This window comes from Filicampus tigris, chromosome 8, assembly GCF_054856515.1.
Source record: "Filicampus tigris isolate MCC_2025a chromosome 8, RoL_Ftig_1.0, whole genome shotgun sequence".
In the NCBI taxonomy this organism is placed as follows: Eukaryota; Metazoa; Chordata; class Actinopteri; order Syngnathiformes; family Syngnathidae; genus Filicampus; species Filicampus tigris.
This window is the reverse complement of record NC_141224.1, coordinates 6,013,303-6,032,208: the sequence shown is the minus strand read 5'-3', so window position 1 is coordinate 6,032,208 and position 18,906 is coordinate 6,013,303. Positions and strand designations below refer to the sequence as shown.

General features: G+C 40.8%; 1 protein-coding gene across 2 annotated transcripts in view; it reads right to left on the bottom strand.

The window, feature by feature from the left end:
- The window catches only part of slc2a3b (solute carrier family 2 member 3b), a 31,981-nt gene extending 18,683 nt beyond the window's left edge, over positions 1 to 13,298 (bottom strand). The window contains exons 1-11 of one of the 2 annotated variants that reach the window (XR_015087820.1): positions 13,147 to 13,298; positions 12,957 to 13,031; positions 9,164 to 9,271; positions 7,883 to 8,043; positions 7,571 to 7,811; positions 6,516 to 6,678; positions 6,248 to 6,435; positions 5,090 to 5,194; positions 4,907 to 5,008; positions 3,817 to 4,020; positions 2,460 to 2,758 (exon numbers count right to left, since the gene is read on the bottom strand). Coding sequence is in view for 1 of the 2 variants with exons in the window: in XM_086037751.1 (XP_085893877.1) it covers positions 2,498 to 2,758; positions 3,817 to 4,020; positions 4,907 to 5,008; positions 5,090 to 5,194; positions 6,248 to 6,435; positions 6,516 to 6,678; positions 7,571 to 7,811; positions 7,883 to 8,043; positions 9,164 to 9,271; positions 12,957 to 12,980 (1,557 nt within the window). In the remaining variant the exon portion in view is untranslated. Of the gene's footprint in view, positions 1 to 225; positions 2,759 to 3,816; positions 4,021 to 4,906; positions 5,009 to 5,089; positions 5,195 to 6,247; positions 6,436 to 6,515; positions 6,679 to 7,570; positions 7,812 to 7,882; positions 8,044 to 9,163; positions 9,272 to 12,956; positions 13,032 to 13,146 lie in introns of those variants that run through there. The other variant, XM_086037751.1, reaches the window with a different exon arrangement.
- Between the last annotated feature and the right edge of the window lie 5,608 nt (positions 13,299 to 18,906).

Here is an 18,906-nt window from a genome sequence, read left to right as displayed (position 1 = left end):
TTGCTCTTGTGGCATATTTCGTCCCACTGCCGGGGCCTACTTTTTGCTTCGTTTTATTTCATTTACCTTTTTGGGTCGCTCCACCGAGCCAGCGGTGCTGCCACGCACGCACGGGGCCGAAACGGACCGGTCACACGCATTAAAAATCCCCGGCGGTAAACATTCGGTTCATTGCACCAACGGCAGGACACAGATTATATGCACACATTCACGTCAGACGGCCTCTTCTTTAAACAGATGCACAACTTTATTTCCATTTTCGAAGCAGGCGTTTCACAGCAATGCGGCACCCACTCAACACTGTTGTGTATCGATATAAAAATGCAAACACAGAGCAAAATATACATATTAAAGGCTGGCAAATACAGAGTGGCATACAGGAATGCTAAAGTAACAGTCCAAAGACCGAAGTGCATGAAAAATCAGAGCCTTTAACAAATGTTACCAATATATCAGGTAACCCGAGACCACGTCGAACGGCCAATTGACGTGAACGTCAACATGACGTCAGCCTAAAAAAAAAAAAAAGGATCTCGCAGGGCAGCTTTCATCTTGGCGCACAGAACAAACCGATGGCGCGCGCCCACGCGTTAAGCGGGGCAGCGGACGGCAATCATAAGGGTACGTACGCCACGCCAAAGTGCAAAAGTAACGCCGCCCCGCAATTTGCATTCGGCCGTTCCGCCGGTTAACCGCAGAAGCATTCAAAACAAACAAATGCTCATTTTTGCGCGTCCAAAACCAAACCACTGGAATAAATACAAGTTGCTAGTGTTTTTTTTAACTGGATCTCTTCAGTGACCTGTGAAGTTGGGAGTGAATCAGTAGACGACGAAGTGAACGGGTTCCCGCTGCTTATTCGCGTTACCCGCCCGTTTGCTGAGTTTGTTGATTTTGCCCTGGCCATTAGAAAAGTAGTGCTTCGGTGGCCTCCTGTGGCATCTTGGTGCCAAAGAACTATGTTGAAGTGAGGGCAGGAGCTTCATTTAGTCAGGCCGTAGCACTGGCCAATAAAGTAGTGCTTTGCCGCCACCTCGTGGCATATAAAGGCAATTTAAATGGAGAAAGTTCGATTTTTTTTTGTTATTCATAGGAGCTGGAGACCAAGCCCTGACGCTAATAGAGAACATGTGCGAGTAATTGCTTTACAATTGCCGATAGATGTCACAAAAGAGCGGCTGAGCACCGAGGCCATTATAGTTCATGAAAACTGATCAAATAACGACAACTAAAATTGAGGAAAAAAAAACATTTTCATTTTCAAAATAAAATGAAAATGAGAGTGCTTTAAAAAAAAAAAAGAAAACTAACTGACTCCTTAGTTTTCATCTTTGTCAATAACTTTCATGCATGAGCTTTCAGGGTTTATTTGTAATTGCAGTGTACTTTACTTTATTATACAATACTTACTGTGACATTTTTTTTTTTATCTTGCAGTGAACAAATACTCCTTTAAACAAAAAAAAATAAAACAAAGCTAATATTGAATCTAATAAAAACCCAAACTAAAATGAAGCATTTTTGAACAAATATAACTAATAAAAACTCTCAAACCTGTTCTAAAAACGAATTAAAACTAAATGAATTTGAAAATCTAAAGTCAAAACAAAATAAAAACTATAACGCTGCTAAGCACCACTTTTCCATTATCCAGCCTCTACTAATCTTGCCGACTTTTTTGGCCCAAATAAAGCTCCTCAACTCATTTCATGGCAATAAGGCCGGCAGATGGCGTCAAAGCAACACTTTTCTGGCTTTGGCCAGAGCACAAAGCCAGCGCAAGCCAAACTGCGAATATGCGGCGGTCCGTTGCACTCGATTCGATTGGAAAAAAGCTGCAACCAGGTTTAACGCAAAAAAGAAAAAAAAATCTGTGAATAGTCTAAACTACCCCTCAGTGTCATACAATCAAAATTTCTCATTTGCAGTAGACGTTGACACAACTTGTTTCTTCTTTAGCAGCAGAGTCCAACACATACAGTACATACACACACACACACGTAACAGTTCCTATGCTGCAATGACCTTGCTTGAATGTATTTATTTGAAGTCTACAGGCAGTATTCCTTCCGTGTGTCTCAGGGAAGGGTTGGGAGGGGGCGGGACCCCCGCCATCAGCGTTTTCGGGGGCCAGCCTGGCTTTTCCGAGCGTGGCCTCAATATCTAAAAGCAACCTTCTAGCGCGGCTGATGATCGGGGGGGGGGGGGGGGGGGGGGGGCGTCTTAACACCGAACGCATGTTGATCCTCTTACAAAGGAGGCAGTATGCGAGGAATGTCAACAAACTTTTAAGGGCCAGCAATTCCGTTTAAGCAGGCTTACAAGACCTCGGTTAATTATTTTGGTATTTCCACACGAAACAAACAAAAAAAAAAAAAAACAACAACAAAAAAATACCCTGTTTAATGTGATTTGTTTGAAACTACGACAAAAGTCTCATGTGATGTTATTAAACTGACCTTTTCTAAGTGCTCTCTGGTCACATGACGTCTCTCTCTTAGGGCTTGTCCGCGGGAAGCGTCACCATGGGGACCTTTTCCGAGGGGGACGTGGGCGGAGGTTCTTTGCTCCCCGGCAGGCCCGCGACCGCCGCTTCAGGCGCGGGGGAGCCGGAGGATTTGGCGGCGCTGGCGGCGAATCCTTGAGCGATGTCGTCGAAGGTCCTGCCTTTGGTCTCGGGCACCCGCAGGAAAGTGAAGATGAAGAAAAGGATGAGCAAGACCGTGAAGATGATGAACACGTAAGGACCGCAGAGTTCCTAAGGGAAACACAGACGGAGAGTTTGGATTATCTAGTGCAGTGATTCTCAGAGTGGGGGGGGGGGAGGCGCCCTCTTGTGGTATGGAGAAGAACCACTTATGTACAGTTCAGTTATATTTCAAGTTTTAGTACAATCAAAGTTTGAGAACTACTGATCTAGTGCAGCGGTTGTCCATTTTTTTTAGGGGACAAAATACTACAAGGACCCCCTCATAATCACCATTTAATCATAACAATCATGTGCACCTCTAAACGCCATAACATTTAAAAAGTTGAGTAGTAAGAAAAAAAAGTCTTTATGTTATGTTAAATATGTGTTTTTTGTTGGGTTTTTTTAAGAAAAAAGGGTGTAATGTTCAGAATCATGATGATTCAGGTCAGAGTTTGAGCAGGATAAAAAGTCAGAACCTATATAAGAACAAAGACATATTTTGTGGGGGGGTGTTATATTTTTTCCAAGATGAGGTCATGTTGTTATGATATTACAATCATCACAAATTCAAAGTTAAACATGAGAAGAAAACAGTGAATTTCAAAAACACAACTTCTGTATATCATATCACGCCTTTTATTTTGAGAGGTCACCTTTACTTTTGACAAAATAGGACCAAATTCTTGGAAAATAATTACAATTTTCGTTCGTGAAAAGATTAGAAATTCATACCTGTAATAACTCACCTTTTGTTCTAAAAAGAAAAAAAAAAAACGACACTTTTTTCATGCAGGGATGTCAGAGCTATGTGATGATACGGCACAATCGCATCAGAGCTTTTAATTGGCCAAAAGCTAAGATAGGGAAGAGTAAATATAATAAATAAATAAATAATGCATTTTTTCAGGATAAAAAAAAAAGATAAGCTTATGAGAGTTGAAAAGATGTCATTGGTTTCTAAAAATAAATTCTTGAAAAAAAAAAAAAAAAAAACACAGCAGGTTCGCACTTTTGGAAGTGATAGGGCATCATTTATTTCAAATTATTTCGTGGCTCCCTGGGCATCCCCAGCCGTGTCATTGGCTATCTTCAGGGTTGACTGTCGTGTGTGGATACGTACGTACCTCCAGTTTTGGGAAACCGAGGCCCACTAGGAAGTTGGCGGTCCAGTTGGAGAAACCGGAGACGGCCATGGCGGAGGGTCGAGGACCCTGGGAGAAGAGCTCGGCCACGATGAACCAGGGGATGGGACCGGGACCCATCTCAAAACTGGCCACGAAGGCGAACACGGCTACGATGGCCAAGTAGCTTAGAGACGGCGTCGCTTTCTGCTCAGACGAACAGCAAAAGAAACAAATGCGAGTAGCAGTTAGGATATTCATACTTTACAGGAGGTCATCCGCATTTGTTTCGTTAATCCAAGACAATAGTATAACATATTAAAATGATCGTATCTCTAAACACAATTACACACTGATCTGGTCACTACACTTGGATCTAAAGTATGCAGTAGATATAAAAAGTTTACACACCCCTGTTCGAACGCAAAGGTTTTTGTAATACCAAAAAAAAAAAAATGAGACCAAGATACAGTATATAATTCCAAAACTATCTCCACCATTAATGTGACCTGCAACCTGTACAACTCAACTCATTTTTGTTCGTTATTATTTTAGAGGGACTAAGTAAAAATAAACAACTGAAATAACGTGGCCGCGTCACCGTAACACATTCCCCCACATCTGTTTGGGACATTTCGTAATGGTCTGACGAGACCCAGGTTGAACTTTGTGACCACAATTCCAAAAGGTATTTTTGGAGCAAAAACAACACTGCTCATCACCAAAAAGAGCACCGTACCGGCTGTTTTTCTTCAGACGGAACTGAGGCCTTAGACAAGGTGGAAGGAATTATGAACAGATCCAATTAATAGTCAGTACTTGCACAAAACCTTCAGGCTAGTGCTAAAAAGCAAACAAAAGCGAAGTCAAGAAAACACCTAATAGAACAGAGCCACTTGGCAATGGTGACGGATGTGTGCTGACTCCCATTTTACATTTCAGTTGCTTATTTTTTATTTTTTTTATCCATTCGGGTTATACAGGACACATTAGCAATGGAAAAAGTTTCGAAATGATTTATCTTAGTTTCATTTTTTTTTATTTATTTATTTATTTTTTTTTAAAAAGGCAACATAAAAAAGGCATCGCTCACCACCAGAGAAAGAGAGATGGTCATGAGGAGGGCAGAAATGGCCATTCCGCCCAGTCCTATCAGGTGTAAGGTCCTTCGTCCCGCCTTTTCAACCAGGAAGAGCTGGAACATTCAGCAGAGGTTGGCCGATAATCGATTGAACCGCACTGAAAAGGGCCGGCAAAGTTGCGGTGCGACACTCACGGAGACGACAGTGAACACAGTGTTGACCACTCCAGCGCCGATGGTGGCGTAGATGGGTTGAGTCACGCCCGCCGTGGCAAAGATGCCCGTCGAGTAGTAGAAGACCTAAACAAGATCAAAGTGAGTACACAGCAATAAACTAGCAAACGTAGCAGTTAGCATAGTGGGCTACCGGTTAGTATGCTTGCATCACAGTTCTGAGGCTCCCAGTTCAAATGTCAGCTGTGAAAGCATGAAAGTGAGGATGACGGCAAAACTATTCAAGGGGAGTGAGGAAGGAATGAGATTATGTTTGACAGAGGAATGAAATGAAAATTAGCGGACTGGTGTCGGCCGGGGAAAAAAGTGGAATTCAACATCAATAATGCTGGCTGGGTGATGAGGGCATTTGCGGCGAGGGTTGCAAAATTCTGGTATTTTCAAAATTGGAAACGGCACATGGGAATGAACAGCACTTTATGTGAATGAACCGATGATTTACACAAACGGAAGACTGATATATGGGAGGGAAGTTAAAGTTTGGAGAAAATACATTTTACCATAAACCTGACCACAACAACCGGATTTCATGAAACCCCAACGTATGGCATTTGCACGTTTGTGGATTTTTTTGTAACCACTATTTGCTAAAAAAACAAAAAAAAAACAAAAAAAAAAAAACAAACTCACCTGTTCATCGTTATTGTGCCCTGCAATTAGAATATTCCTTTTGCTGCCAATGTGTTCCACGGAACTATGTTGACGTGAGTTGAGCAGTTTCATTTAGACAAACATAGTACTTAGCTGCCGCCCTTATGCCAAGGAACTATGTTGATGTAAGTTGAAGGGCTTCATTTAGACAAAAGTATTGCTTTGCTGTCATCTGGTGGCATCTATGAGGAATTTCAAACCTTTTTAGAGGGAGCATTGCGGTTTTTTTTCTTAGCAGGGGTTCACTACACTTCTGCTAAACCTTGACTTAGGAGTGACGACCTTTTAAGTTTTTTCAAGTTGCGAGCAGTTTGATCTTTGTGTGATGTTATATTTACGCTAAAATGTGCTAGCTGTCCATCAAATGATCCCCACTCCCCACAAAAAGTTTCCAATTTGGAAAAACTTCCCGAATTCTTCGTCGTAGCTCCCCCTGGAACTTTCCCAGCCCTTCGGAAGCGTACTCACGGCGTTGATGCCCGACAGCTGCTGAGAGAGCTGCAGGACGATGGCGATGATGATGGGCTGGCGGTAGTTGTGTGAGCGGAAGAGCTCCAGGATGGTGACTTTCTTCTCCATGGCCATCCTCATCCCTTCCTCCTTCATCTCATCGATGTCCTCGCTCACGTCCTCGCTGCCGCGGAGACGGACAAGCGCTGCGAGAGGGGGGCGGCGGAAGTGTGAGAAATTGAAGTGAGGATCTGGTGTGCGGTGATGTGCGTCTGTGGGTCAGCACCTTTCCTGGCCTCGTCCTCCTGATTGAGAACAATGAGAAGGTAGCGGGGGCTCTCCGGGCAGAAAGGCAGCATGACGCTCTGGAGGATCGCAGGCAGGGCGGTCAGGGACAGGAGGACGGGCCACAGAGTATCGGAGCCGAGAAGAGACTCCAGACCAAAGATCTAAAAAAAACATTGTTTAAAAAAAAATAGACAATATTAATATATATTAAGATAGGATCAGAACCGTGTGAATGATGAAGAGCATATTCATGACCTCATTTCTTTTTCAACAACATTAATCATTCCACATTTTCCCATTGATTCAAGTCATTAGAACTTCAGAATATTCAAAAGATTCAGGACATTCTGTGAACCATTTTCCCCACGTTCCCCCAAATTCCTATTTTGCCCACAATTCCACATTTCAATGAAAATAAATCCCATTTAAATGAATGAGAGATTTTATTCATTGAACTCCGCCAACCGTATTTTACAAAGCATTCCAATTTCAAAATATTCATAAAATTCAGGGCCCCCGCGGTGAACATTTTCACGTCATGTCAACGTTCCCAAATCAATGCAGACAATTTTACGGACAGCGTTGAGCAGCTCCTCTTACGTTTCTCAACTTCAAACTGTTCAGCTCATTCAGGACAAAAAAGCAAGTCGTTTTCAAATTCCCATATTTTTTTTTTTTTTTTAGAATTACACATTTTCCACGGCCAAATTCCGACGTGAACGGATACGCTTTAAAAATTCACTTGCATTTAAGTTATGTATCACGAGATTTTTAGTCGCACATTCAACATTTTCCCCATTTCAATTAAGTGCACAGCAGTTCACTTTCCTTAAACGAACCAATTTCTTCAAATTCCCAAGTTAATGGATACAGGTTAAAAATGCACCTAGATCACTTAATTGTTTTTTTTTTTTCTAGTTTCACAATTACATTACAGTTCATCCTCCGCTCTTTAGCATTCACGAAATTTTTTTTCCAGAACTTGCGGCCTCTCCTTTTACAATTCCAAGCGATTTCTGTGACGTCACCGCAGGATGCGTCCCGCCCTCGTACCTGCGCCACCAGGATCCCAATAACCACGCCCAGCTGGTGCAGCGTGCCGAAGGCGCCTCGTAGGGCGGTGGGGGCGATCTCGCCCACGTACATGGGCGTCAGTCCCGTGCACAAACCGCAGAAGACGCCGATGATCAAGCGTCCGAGGATGACCATCTCGAAAGAGCGACTCAGGCTGGACAGTCCCATCAGGCCCCCGCCCAGCAAGGCAAGAACGTTAGCCACCAGCATGGACTTCCTCCTGCGCGGGAAGATGATCAAAGGTGGTGACGTGCTGGGATTGACATTTTCGCACGGTCTTGACTTTCTCACCTGCCAAACTTGTTGACGATGGCCCCCACGCTGAAAGAGCCCAACATGCCTCCCACACTAAAGATGGCCACCGCAAAACTCCACACCATGGTGGTGACTCCCGGACTGAAGGGCTCGTCGAAACGCTCCAGAGACACATTTTGGAAGAACCTACGTAGTTTCTGTTGAAGTCACAGCAAAGTAATACACTTTTTTTTATTTTTTATTTGGTGTTCATCAATCCACATGGGGGCAGCATAACTTTAGTAAAGTGCACATAACAAAGTCTAAAATAATAAAACTTGCACAGACAACACTTGCATAAAGATGTCATTCCCAAAAATATCGCATACTTATATATGTATATACGTGTCTATGCACAAATTGGACACTTCATTAGGTACACTTGCACCAAGAGAGAGATCCAACAATGTGTGAGCAATAATGAAAAACGGTAACACTTTTGTCGTCAATTGTTGTTATTTTGTTCTCCCACCGTTTTAAAAAAAAAAAAAAAAAAAAAAAAAAACCTCCTAGTAAACATCATTAATATAAAGTATCAGTTTGCAAACATGTAAAACTGCAATTACCGGTACATCTCACAGCAAATTTATTTACATATACTTTAAATAAATGGAAGGTATGAAAATGTTTAGCATGTTATAATTATATTTTTAAAAAATTATAACAATTACATTTTACAAAGGTCATATTTTTATATGAATCAAATTACTGTCAAATTAATACACAGTATATTGCAATTATGAAGCTGATATTATTATCATTATTATTTTTATCATACAAAATTATTTACTGTATATAAAATATGAATATATGATAAGAACAACAATAACCACAATGATAGAAAAAAAAATTAGACAAAAATATACAATTATAACCCATAGAAATTATTATGCATTGTTTTTATAATAGAATATATTATTGAAACCAGATAACACAACAATAATAACTATAATCAACCGAATAATAATAATAATAAATAATGTAATGCAACATTTTTTTTTTTTTTTTTGGGTGGAAGGGGGTGGTTAAAATTAATTAAAGAGCACCGTATAAAGATTTACCAATATTAATGTATTTATTGTATTTTAAAAGTACTCTACGTGTATATTTCCCAAATAAAACAACACCAAATCGAAACAGAGCTGTAGAATCTCAGCTAGAATCATCACTAGCGACGTGTCTGCTCTACTGTTGCCAACACCTACGAATGCAATTTCCACATTGAAACATCAAATGTCTGGTCAAATCATTACTCATTATTCTTGCACACACACGCACCTGCTCAGGTGCATTGATGACGCCGGTGTTGTAACCAAACTGCAGCGAACCGATGACCGCAGTGGACACGCAGTAGAGCAGGTAGAAGGTGATTTTCTTCTGCTTGGGCTGTTTTGTGAAGGAAAGAGGGAGAAGAAAAAAAAAAGGATGAGATGAGATGAGAACAACGCGTGGATGCATTTTCTCAAAGAATGGCCTCTGTTTGAACAGTGGATGTGGAGCGTTCCTGCCTTTTGACAAAGCTCTTGTTGTTTATGGACACATTGGCCGTCACGCACGCACAATGAGCCTTTTCCACATCTCGGCTCTCGCTGGCTCTTTTCAACCTGCTTGTATTGGCGCTACAGTGCTTGCTGTGTTACTGGGAAGTCTGCAGTCAAAAGCACCTGCGGGGACTGAGATGGAATTCTGTTGTTTTTCCCCCCACTGGCCTCTGAAGGAAAGTAGGATTAGTGCATAATAAGCAGCTCGTACAGCAGACATTTGCTGCATGCACAACACGGTGGCCTCACCCAAAGTTTCATTTTGAGAAGACTGCATCACTTATTTTGTGGTTTGAGAAAGTAAACAAAGAAATGTTGTGCAAAGATATTTGGGTTTTATTAAATATGTCATTTGATTTCCAGTTTGAAAGGTAAATTGTGAACATTTTGAAAATTTACATGAGATACATTTATTTTTATTTGATTATTTTTTAAAAAAAAGCTTTCAAATATATTTAATTTATTACAACATGTTTTTTTTTTTAATTCTGCGTTTGTATATCTACAGAATTTACAAACTGATGGTTTATTTGATAAAACAAATGCTTTTCAAATGTATTTGATATTTTTTTCATTCATTATTTAATAATGTACGTGTTGAGAATTTATTTTGTACATTTGTTTCATTTTGCAGCATCGGTGTGTCACATTTGGAAAAAAAATGACAAACTCATGGTGCGTAGAATGAAATGAAATATGTGAAGTGGAGGCTGGCTGGATCCAGATTGAGCCATTGATAGACTTCAGAATAAAATGACATAAAACTGAATAAAATACCATTAAATCATATTTTCTTTTAATTAAATGTGTGAGGACATTTCTTCTAAGAAAATAATGAATTTCACTTACAATATTTTTCTAACTATAAGTTGCAAGTTTTCCTGGTCCTGCGATTTGTAGATATTAAAATTATAGCTCGGACTGGCACCCAAAATTTCTGTTCCTTAATTGCGTTGACTTTCTGTGCATTACCGCCACCTTCTTTCCACGGGGGCACTAATGCACCAAAAATATTTGCCAACTGCCAAAAGGCAGTAGAAGAAGAAAGGCACTTTGCCAACTTGTCTATTGAAACAACTGTCATCTGCAGCCTGATGTGACTGACAAATTGTATCAATGTTTGTGGTCTGCGGAGGAACGCAGGAAACGTTTGCACACAATCGAGAGTGGCACACGTGAGTGTGTTACGAGAACGCCGAAAAAAGAACATTGAATGACATGCAAACTTGCCGACCAAACGACCAACACGGCTGCAAACGTAATACAATTCAGAACTTAACCAAAAACGTCGTGTTTTCATTCGTGGTGGTAGTCGCGTTTCCTTCTGCTGCTTTTCTCAAGAACATATTTTCTGTTTTCAGAAATGTGCGGTGAGCATAAATCGCGCTTCGGGAGACTTCGTGAAGATTCTCAAACTGACGCTGAGCTGCAGTCGGTGACAGAAAAACAACTTTGCGACGCCGCTCCAATGTCAAGTGGCAAGCTGTTGGCAAGGGAATGGTAATGCTTACAAAAAAACTGCACAGCCAAAGTTATCAGACGCTAATGGTCTCACGTCGGTCCGAATTATACATGCAACGAAAAAAAAAAAGTTTTTTATTTTTACTTTTTTTTTTTTTTACTCAATGCCACAGACAGAAAGGTATGCCAGTCAAGCGTCTACTAGGCGAAAGTAGAAATTGCCAAATGACCTGGCCCATGTGCCCATTAAAAAAAAATAAAAACAAATATGGCCCTTGAGCACAGAAGTTTGCCCAACCGCCGAATGACGTTTTATCTGTGTAAGAGGGAGGCAGAGACAACACGTATGCACTTGCAGCGACACGCTTTTGTTGCCCAACTGTCAAGCAACGTGACGTGAAAAATACGCCTGTGCCGTGACGCCTTTTAAATCCGGGGAGTGGTCGGGACATTTATCAGTCCAAGAACCAAACGCAATGTAGCTCAATGTCTACAGCATTGTTGCGTAACCAAAAACATTTGACATGCACATAGAGGCGTCAGTCTAAATCATCCCGCCTAGTGGTAACTCACAACATTTCAATGTGTCTACATTATCATATTTGTTTGCCAGCTCGAAAAATACAAACACTGGCAATTGAATGAATTGGAATTTGGGGACTCGAATGAAGACGCCAGAAGATTTCCTAGCATCCATTTTCTCTAGCACTAGTACTTATTGGGGTCATTAGTGAGGTGGATGGGGCATATCCCAGCTGACATTGGGCCAGGGACGGGGTCCACCCTGAAATGGTGGCCAGCCAATACCAGGTCATACAGTATATAGGCAACCCGGAAGTGTACCAGGGAAAAACTCATCCATGTACAGGGACAACATGCAAACGCTAAAAAGGCAGACTTGAAACTGCGAACTGTGAGACAGGTGCATAACTAAATAGTATTCAACTAAACGAGGGAAAAAAAAACACAAAAAAAAACTAAGACTGCTGGGTCAACCTTTGACCCACACAATTTGTATTGTTATTGGTCAAACACATGCAACGAAATTCAAGTCGGATCTTCTTCATACGTTAGCATTGAATAACAACATGCAAATGTGATGACATGAAACTTGTCATCATCTTATTTCTTTATTTATATACATTTTATTTATTTTGTGTAAGTTTGAGAGAGGACTTTTGCTTCATTATTTTACTGGAAACTACCAAGTTGCTGGAACTGGGAATTTCACCGCAACCTGATTAAAACTCTTGAGTATGTTACTGGGCCCACTCTTTTTTATTTTCTCCAATATCCCCGCATCACACATGACAAGTAATAAATAAATAAATATTACACGAAAGGACAGATGCACCACATAAACACGACCATTTTTGTGTGTGTATTACTATTCCGCGTGTGTATTTGGACACCCATACAAGTGATGTCAAAATGTTAAGTAATCTTGAGGATGACCTAACAGTGTGCAACAAGTTACAAAAGAAAAACCACCGGTAGTTACGAAACGCTTGTAGTACTTTCTTATATTGGACATGTCATTAGGTACACCGGCACATAATTTAAGGATCATGATGAAGGTTCTTAATATTCAAAATGCAGAGTGAACTACTTGCCCTACGACTTGTGTGAGAACCTTTCAACGCAGCTCCGGCATTGGATGTCATGAGATGGTGCAAGTGTACCTAATGTTGTGTCTGTGACCAGCCGTCGCCTTCTGTGTGTCCTTGCCCTTCTCTCAACGTACATTTAAACACAGAGGCATCGCGCTCAAGTTGCGACTTGCCCTGCTCTCCCTCTCTTAGTCACGTCCCCAAAATGCTCCCTTCTCATCCCCCTCGTGCCAGAAAGGAAAATTACAGAATTGCCAGCCTTTTCGCTTAATGAACTCCAGCTTTTTATTCAAATGTGAGCTCGCACAAAAACAGAGTCCTAACAAACTAGCGGGAAACTGAGACTCGAAAGTTTACAGGCACGAAGTAGAAACTTTGTTACGGCGCCAGCAGGCTTTTAACAGTGAAAATGCTGCGTTTCATACATTGAAAGAAACAACAACAACAAAAATTGCCTACCTTATCATCTTCCATGCGCTCCATCTTGGATCCTTTTCAACAAAACACACCTCTCTGTTCAAATAGCTGTGGATCCTAAAAGCAAATACATAAATAATGAATAAACACGCAGCAGCACGCATGTCAGCGGAGCTAGAAGAGAAACAGTAGCGCGCGGCGGTGAGACCTCTTGTATGAAAGGCGACTGTACCTGATGGACTGGGATGGCGCGGACCTGTTTGCGGTCCAGAAGAATGAGATGGTCTGCTCTCACTTCAACAGCAGCACACAAGAAACTCCTCCTTCTCTTCCTCCTCCCTCCACTTCTCGACGCACACTCCGCTCCGTCTCCCCCTCCCAATATCGCATTTAAAGAGGAGACTGTCGCAAACAGTCTCCTTCAATAAAACTGTATTAAAGTGGAAGTTAACCCCAATTTTTTTTTTCAAGAATATGTTCTTCGCAGGCCCACTGGTTGAAACACGGCATGCTGATTAGTATTGCGTTTGTGGGATGTGAGTTAAGCTGCGAAATCCACCTGTTTTTAGGCATCTCCGGCGGCGGCCATTTTGCCACTAGTTGTCGACGGAAAATAACATCGAAGTTGCTCAGGGCTCAGGTAACGACCGATCGTGGATGAGCTTCAGAAAACTGGTGAGCTGTGATCAGGGGCGGAGCCAGAACGTGGCTAATGGGTGGGCCTGGAAAAAAATCAGGGCGGGCCTGAATATTGCTCTCACTTCGCACAATCCTCCTGTCCCGACACATCGTATATTCAGATAAAATGACAAAGTGAATATGAAGTTCACATCTTCCTTAGACAACCACAATTATGCCATTCTTAATATTCAATAAAATAAAAAAAAAACACAACAAACTCAAATGAAAAAATAATTCACTAATAATTTACAAAAAAATTTAAAGTATATCTTTTTTCATGAATCTCACTGGGTGGGCAGTCCGTCAACCTGGGTGGGCCTGTGCACACCCAGGCTCACCCATAGCTCCGCCCCTGGCTGTGATTGGTCGTTACCTGAGCCCGGAGCAAATGTGATGTCATTTTCAGTCGACAGAAGTGACAATATGGCCGCCCCGTGACATGGCTATAAAAACGAGCGGATTTTGCTGCATATTTCACAAATTTTAATCACAATGCCTTGTTTCAACTAGTGGGCCTGCATATAACATATTCTTGAAAAAAAAAAGTTTGGGTTGACTTCCGCTTTAATGATTTTTTTTTTTTTTTTTTTTAAGAAGACAATAAAAAAAAATCTGATATTGAGTAAGTCCTCCTTGGCAGACGTTGGCGCTATACTGCAGGAGTTTCACCCACCGACAAATCATTATGTGTGTCAGAAAGAAAAGTCTTTGTTCACAATTAAATTTGGTTGACCAGAGGTATCTGTGCTCAGTGAATACTCAAAAAGTGAATACTCATCAAAACGTCAACGGCACGTTGAAGAGGACTGTTTAAAAAAAATAAAATTAAAAAAAGTAAAACCAGGAAATTCATTGGTCCATTCATGAAAAAAACGTGTTGAGAATCTTGCCATTCAGCTCCTTCTTCGAGACTTTTGGTGGGTTTATTTTTGCTGTTGTTTATTTTCAAACAGGATAAAGCCAATGACTGCGTCACCCTTAAAAACCACAAAAAAAAAAAACATTTACATTTGAACAGGATGCTGACAGAAGTGCGGCTCCGGGAATTATTTGTAACTTTTGGTATCAGTAAATCACACGCCGTCCTTGTACTCTGGGAAAAGCTTTGCTACCTCTAGCACGGAGTGTCTGAAATCTTTTCGGCGGATAATCAGATCTCACGACTCTCAAGGTCTTTTGCGGTCTGAAGAAGACAACTTCAAAGCTAGATGGAGCAGTTTGATCAGGAGGATTGGGCCAAAATATCCTGAAAATAGCTATCAAATATTGATAAATTTGACAAAAACAAAAAACAAAAAAAATAAAATAAAATCTGAGCTAAGGATGGCAATGCCATGGCTTGGGCTTGCGTGGCTGTTTCTGGAATGGGCACGTTCGTCTTCATTGATGATTTAACTCATGATGGTAGCAGCAGAATAAATTCTTTAGTCTATTAAAGCAGAAGTCAACGCAAACATTTTTTTTTTCAAGAATATGTTTTATGCAACATATTTTATGTTTATATTTATTGTGATAAATATTGCGTTTGTGGAATAAGTGTTAATCCACTCATTTTTAGCCATCTCTGGGGGCGGCCATTTTGTCTTCTGTCGACTGAAAATGACATCCCAACTACTCACAACGACCAATCACGGCTCAGATTCGGAGAACAGGTCAGCTGTGATTGGTCGCTGTAAGCAGTTGTGATGTCATTTTCAGTCGACAGAAGACAAAATGGCCGCCCCCAGAGATGGCTAAAAACGAGTGCATTTTGCTACTTAACTTATATTCAACAAACGCAAAATTAATCAGAATGCTGTGTTGCACAAAAAAATATGCTTGGGTTGACTTCCGCTTTAAGCCATTTTGTCTGGCAACGTATGTAGACGGTTTTTTTTTGTTGTTTTTTTTTTAAACCAATGTGAAGCCTGACAGTGGCGCACGATTCCATGTGCAACACAAAAACACACATTGCCTCATATACAAATATGAAAGACTGTAGTTTCCCCAATCACTATGACGTCACTTGCTTCTCACTGCGGCGGCTTTGCAGTCATCCACGGGAAGAAAAAAAAAAAAAAAAAAAAAAAAAAAGGAAGAGGAGAAATGAGAAGAAAAAGAAGACGAGAAAGAAGAAAATGAAAAAGAAAACAAAAAAAGAAGAAGAAGGCTGATTGGGGGCCAACTCGCACGGCGTGCCCGAGTTGGACAACAAACTGCCGGTGAAAAGAGGCTCTGTGGCGGCTGCCCACCACCAGGGTGCCAGCACAAAGGCCAACGTGCGCATGCCTGAGATACAAAGCCCGGTCACGCAGAGACCATGAGACCGGCTCAGTGGGTGGCAAACAATCAGAAAGCCACTCCTTCTCCTAATTCTTCATTTCTAATCTTATAGCCCACCTAAATCTCGGCCTGGAATTCAAAGGCCTCCACAAAATACCAAAGTAGAGGCCCTATTTGTTCGGATTTGATTTTCATTGGCAGGTTTAACTTTCATGATCTAATGACAGAGTCGTGGTATAAGAGCTGCTGTTTACAAATACAAAGGAGAAAAACAACGATTAAACATTCTTTTGCAGCTGCTAAGACAACTTCAGCCCTGAAAATGTGATCAGTTTGAAATTGCCACGATGAGAATGGCGACAGATAAGAATAAGATGATCGCAAACTCGGTGTCATGAACCAATATTCATCGCTGGCGTTGGGGGGGGGGAATCCTCGTACCTCATCACTTTTCAGGAGAGCCCCAAAACATCACGTTTGTTCAAACATTAACGTTGCGTCATCAAAGGGAGCAAGCATTTTTCAGGCTTTTAGATTATTTGTAAAAATAACGCCCACATGTGTGGATTTACCAATATTATAGGACGCAATGGATTTATTTTTTTTTTTAAATTGTGGGATTGGAGTTTTTAGCCCGACGCCAGTGATATTTTTTGAATATGTCTGATTTGAAATTTCACTCTATGGAATTACTTACTTTAAATTGTTGCTAATTTGAGATTAATTTGGCAAGGATTTTCCTTGAAAGGGATTCATTTTTCTGACAGAACACAGCGGTATTGAAAAAAAAAAAAAAAAGAAGAAGCTTGACATGACTCCCCCTGATCGAATATGATTTTTTTTCTAAAGAACCCTTCCAAAAAAGAAAAAAAAATCCTTTGACTCAAAAATTTTAAAATATCTGCATACAATTTTGAGAAATACGCGAAACAGCCTGATGCATGAAGCGCATTACTAAGTTATTTTGGTGTCAAAACCCAATGTGTAATTTTTTTTTTTACTTGAAACTTCAGGGAGTATTGTTGCCAAAATGTTATTATTCAAACAGGCTACTCTTAAACTTGTCTTCAATTGTTAAATCAACTTAAAGTAAGCGCGAATGTGGGGAAAATGCTGAGCTGTTACGCTCGTGCAATGCAGTCTCGCTAAAACCACTCGCTTCATTCTTCAGACCCTCCTGTGCCAACATCCTATCCTGTGATCTGTTGCCAAGGCAACATGTCCTCTAGCGACAAGGACACAATGAAATTAAAGTGTATTTGTACACAATGAGAGCGTGAGGGCAGGAAGTGAGAGCAGAGCTGTCTGCCAATCTCGCTTGCGCACACGCCAACGACTTCTATTTCCTGATCATTTGCAATAACAGTGTCCACTGCCTCAAAACAATGAAAACAGCCTTGGCAGACCAGGATGTCACCATTAAAAGAACGGGATTAAAAGACATTCTGATACCACACACACACACACACACCCTACCTTTGGAACCTAGGAATCTGGTTTCAAAAATGTCATTTAAAACTTTAAATATGGCTTGAAACCCAAACTCTTCAATCAATATCTATTGAGTCAATATCTATCAAAACCCCGTTTTTAGACTTGTGGGGCAGCATACAACAAGAACATTTTTGAGTTGACTTCCCCTTTAATGCGGATACAATCAACCTCGCTCTCAGACTTGAAACTGTGACACCACTTGAAACCCGTAATTTTTAATTTCCCTTATAAACCCAAACCAATGAATGAATCCATGATAAGAAGCCGTATCTTGGAACTCTAATCCCTAACTGAACCCCAATTTCATGCCGTAAAGTCGTAAACCTTGTTTGGAACTGTAAAAACTGCTTGAAACTGAATTTGAAACCCAAACTTTTGCTTCAAGCTTTTATGAATTATGAAACGCCAACATTCCCCTGAAACCTAATTTGAAATCCTAACTGTGGCTTGAAACTAATTTGAAAACTCAACACTTGTTTGAAACCCCACTATCATGAACCCCATTTTTTTTTAAAGCCCTATAAACTTGAAACCTTAACCGTCACTTGAAACCCCAACTTTGGCATTAAACCCTCATTCAAACTCCAACTCTTCTTTGAAAACATTACCCACGCTCGAATCCCTAACCTCAACCCAAAACTTGAAACCCTGACAATGACTTGAAACAATAACCCTTATGTGAAACGCTCTTTAAACCCAAACTTTGCTGAAATCCTAATTTGAAAACAAACCTGGCCTCCAACTCGTGTTCATTTTGTAACCACACCTTGAAATTCTGACCATGGTTTAGAAGCATAACTCAGACTTGAAACCCTAATGTGTCCAGTAGTAAACAATGCGATACCTTGCCAGCATTCATTAGATTTGACGTGTTGCGTAACGCTGTGCCTTAGGACCTTGAATAGTCCTCAATGGACCTTTAAATTAAGGAGCGGCCGGTTCCTAAAAGCTGCATTTCGTCTCGTTGGCCAACAGGGGACGATGTGGCCGACTGCAAATCCAGTGGATCGCATGCGCTAAATAAACACATCTAAGACTTGTCAGGACCTATCAACATACCAGTACTTCAAAGCATGTGCTAATTAAGTGAGTTGCCAGTTTATTACGTAATGCAGCCACGACGGGTAGATTTCTAGCCTGTTTGAAAAACCTGTAATGGATTAAAAAAACATGGGCGGTGTAACGAGTGTTTTTTTTATTGCTTTTTCAGTGGTGCTTTACTCCTAGTAGATTTTCTGCTAGAACAACTACACTACATTAACACGTTGTAAAAATGTGCGATCTTACTCTGAAACAGATATGGCAAATGAAACACTATCCAACAGTGCCACCATGTGGTCGACGTGTGACATTACAGGACCAATAAAGTTCTGCAGAATGATGGAACAATTCAAGGCATACCAGGATGCAATCAGCCCAACAAATACGGAACTGTCATTTTCCTTACTTGAAGAGCTGATGACCAAATGATTGTAAATATAGTTTAAAAAAAGAAAAAGGAAGGAACAAAAGAAAGTTAAGTGAATTAAGTGAAAACATTACAAAACAGACCAGA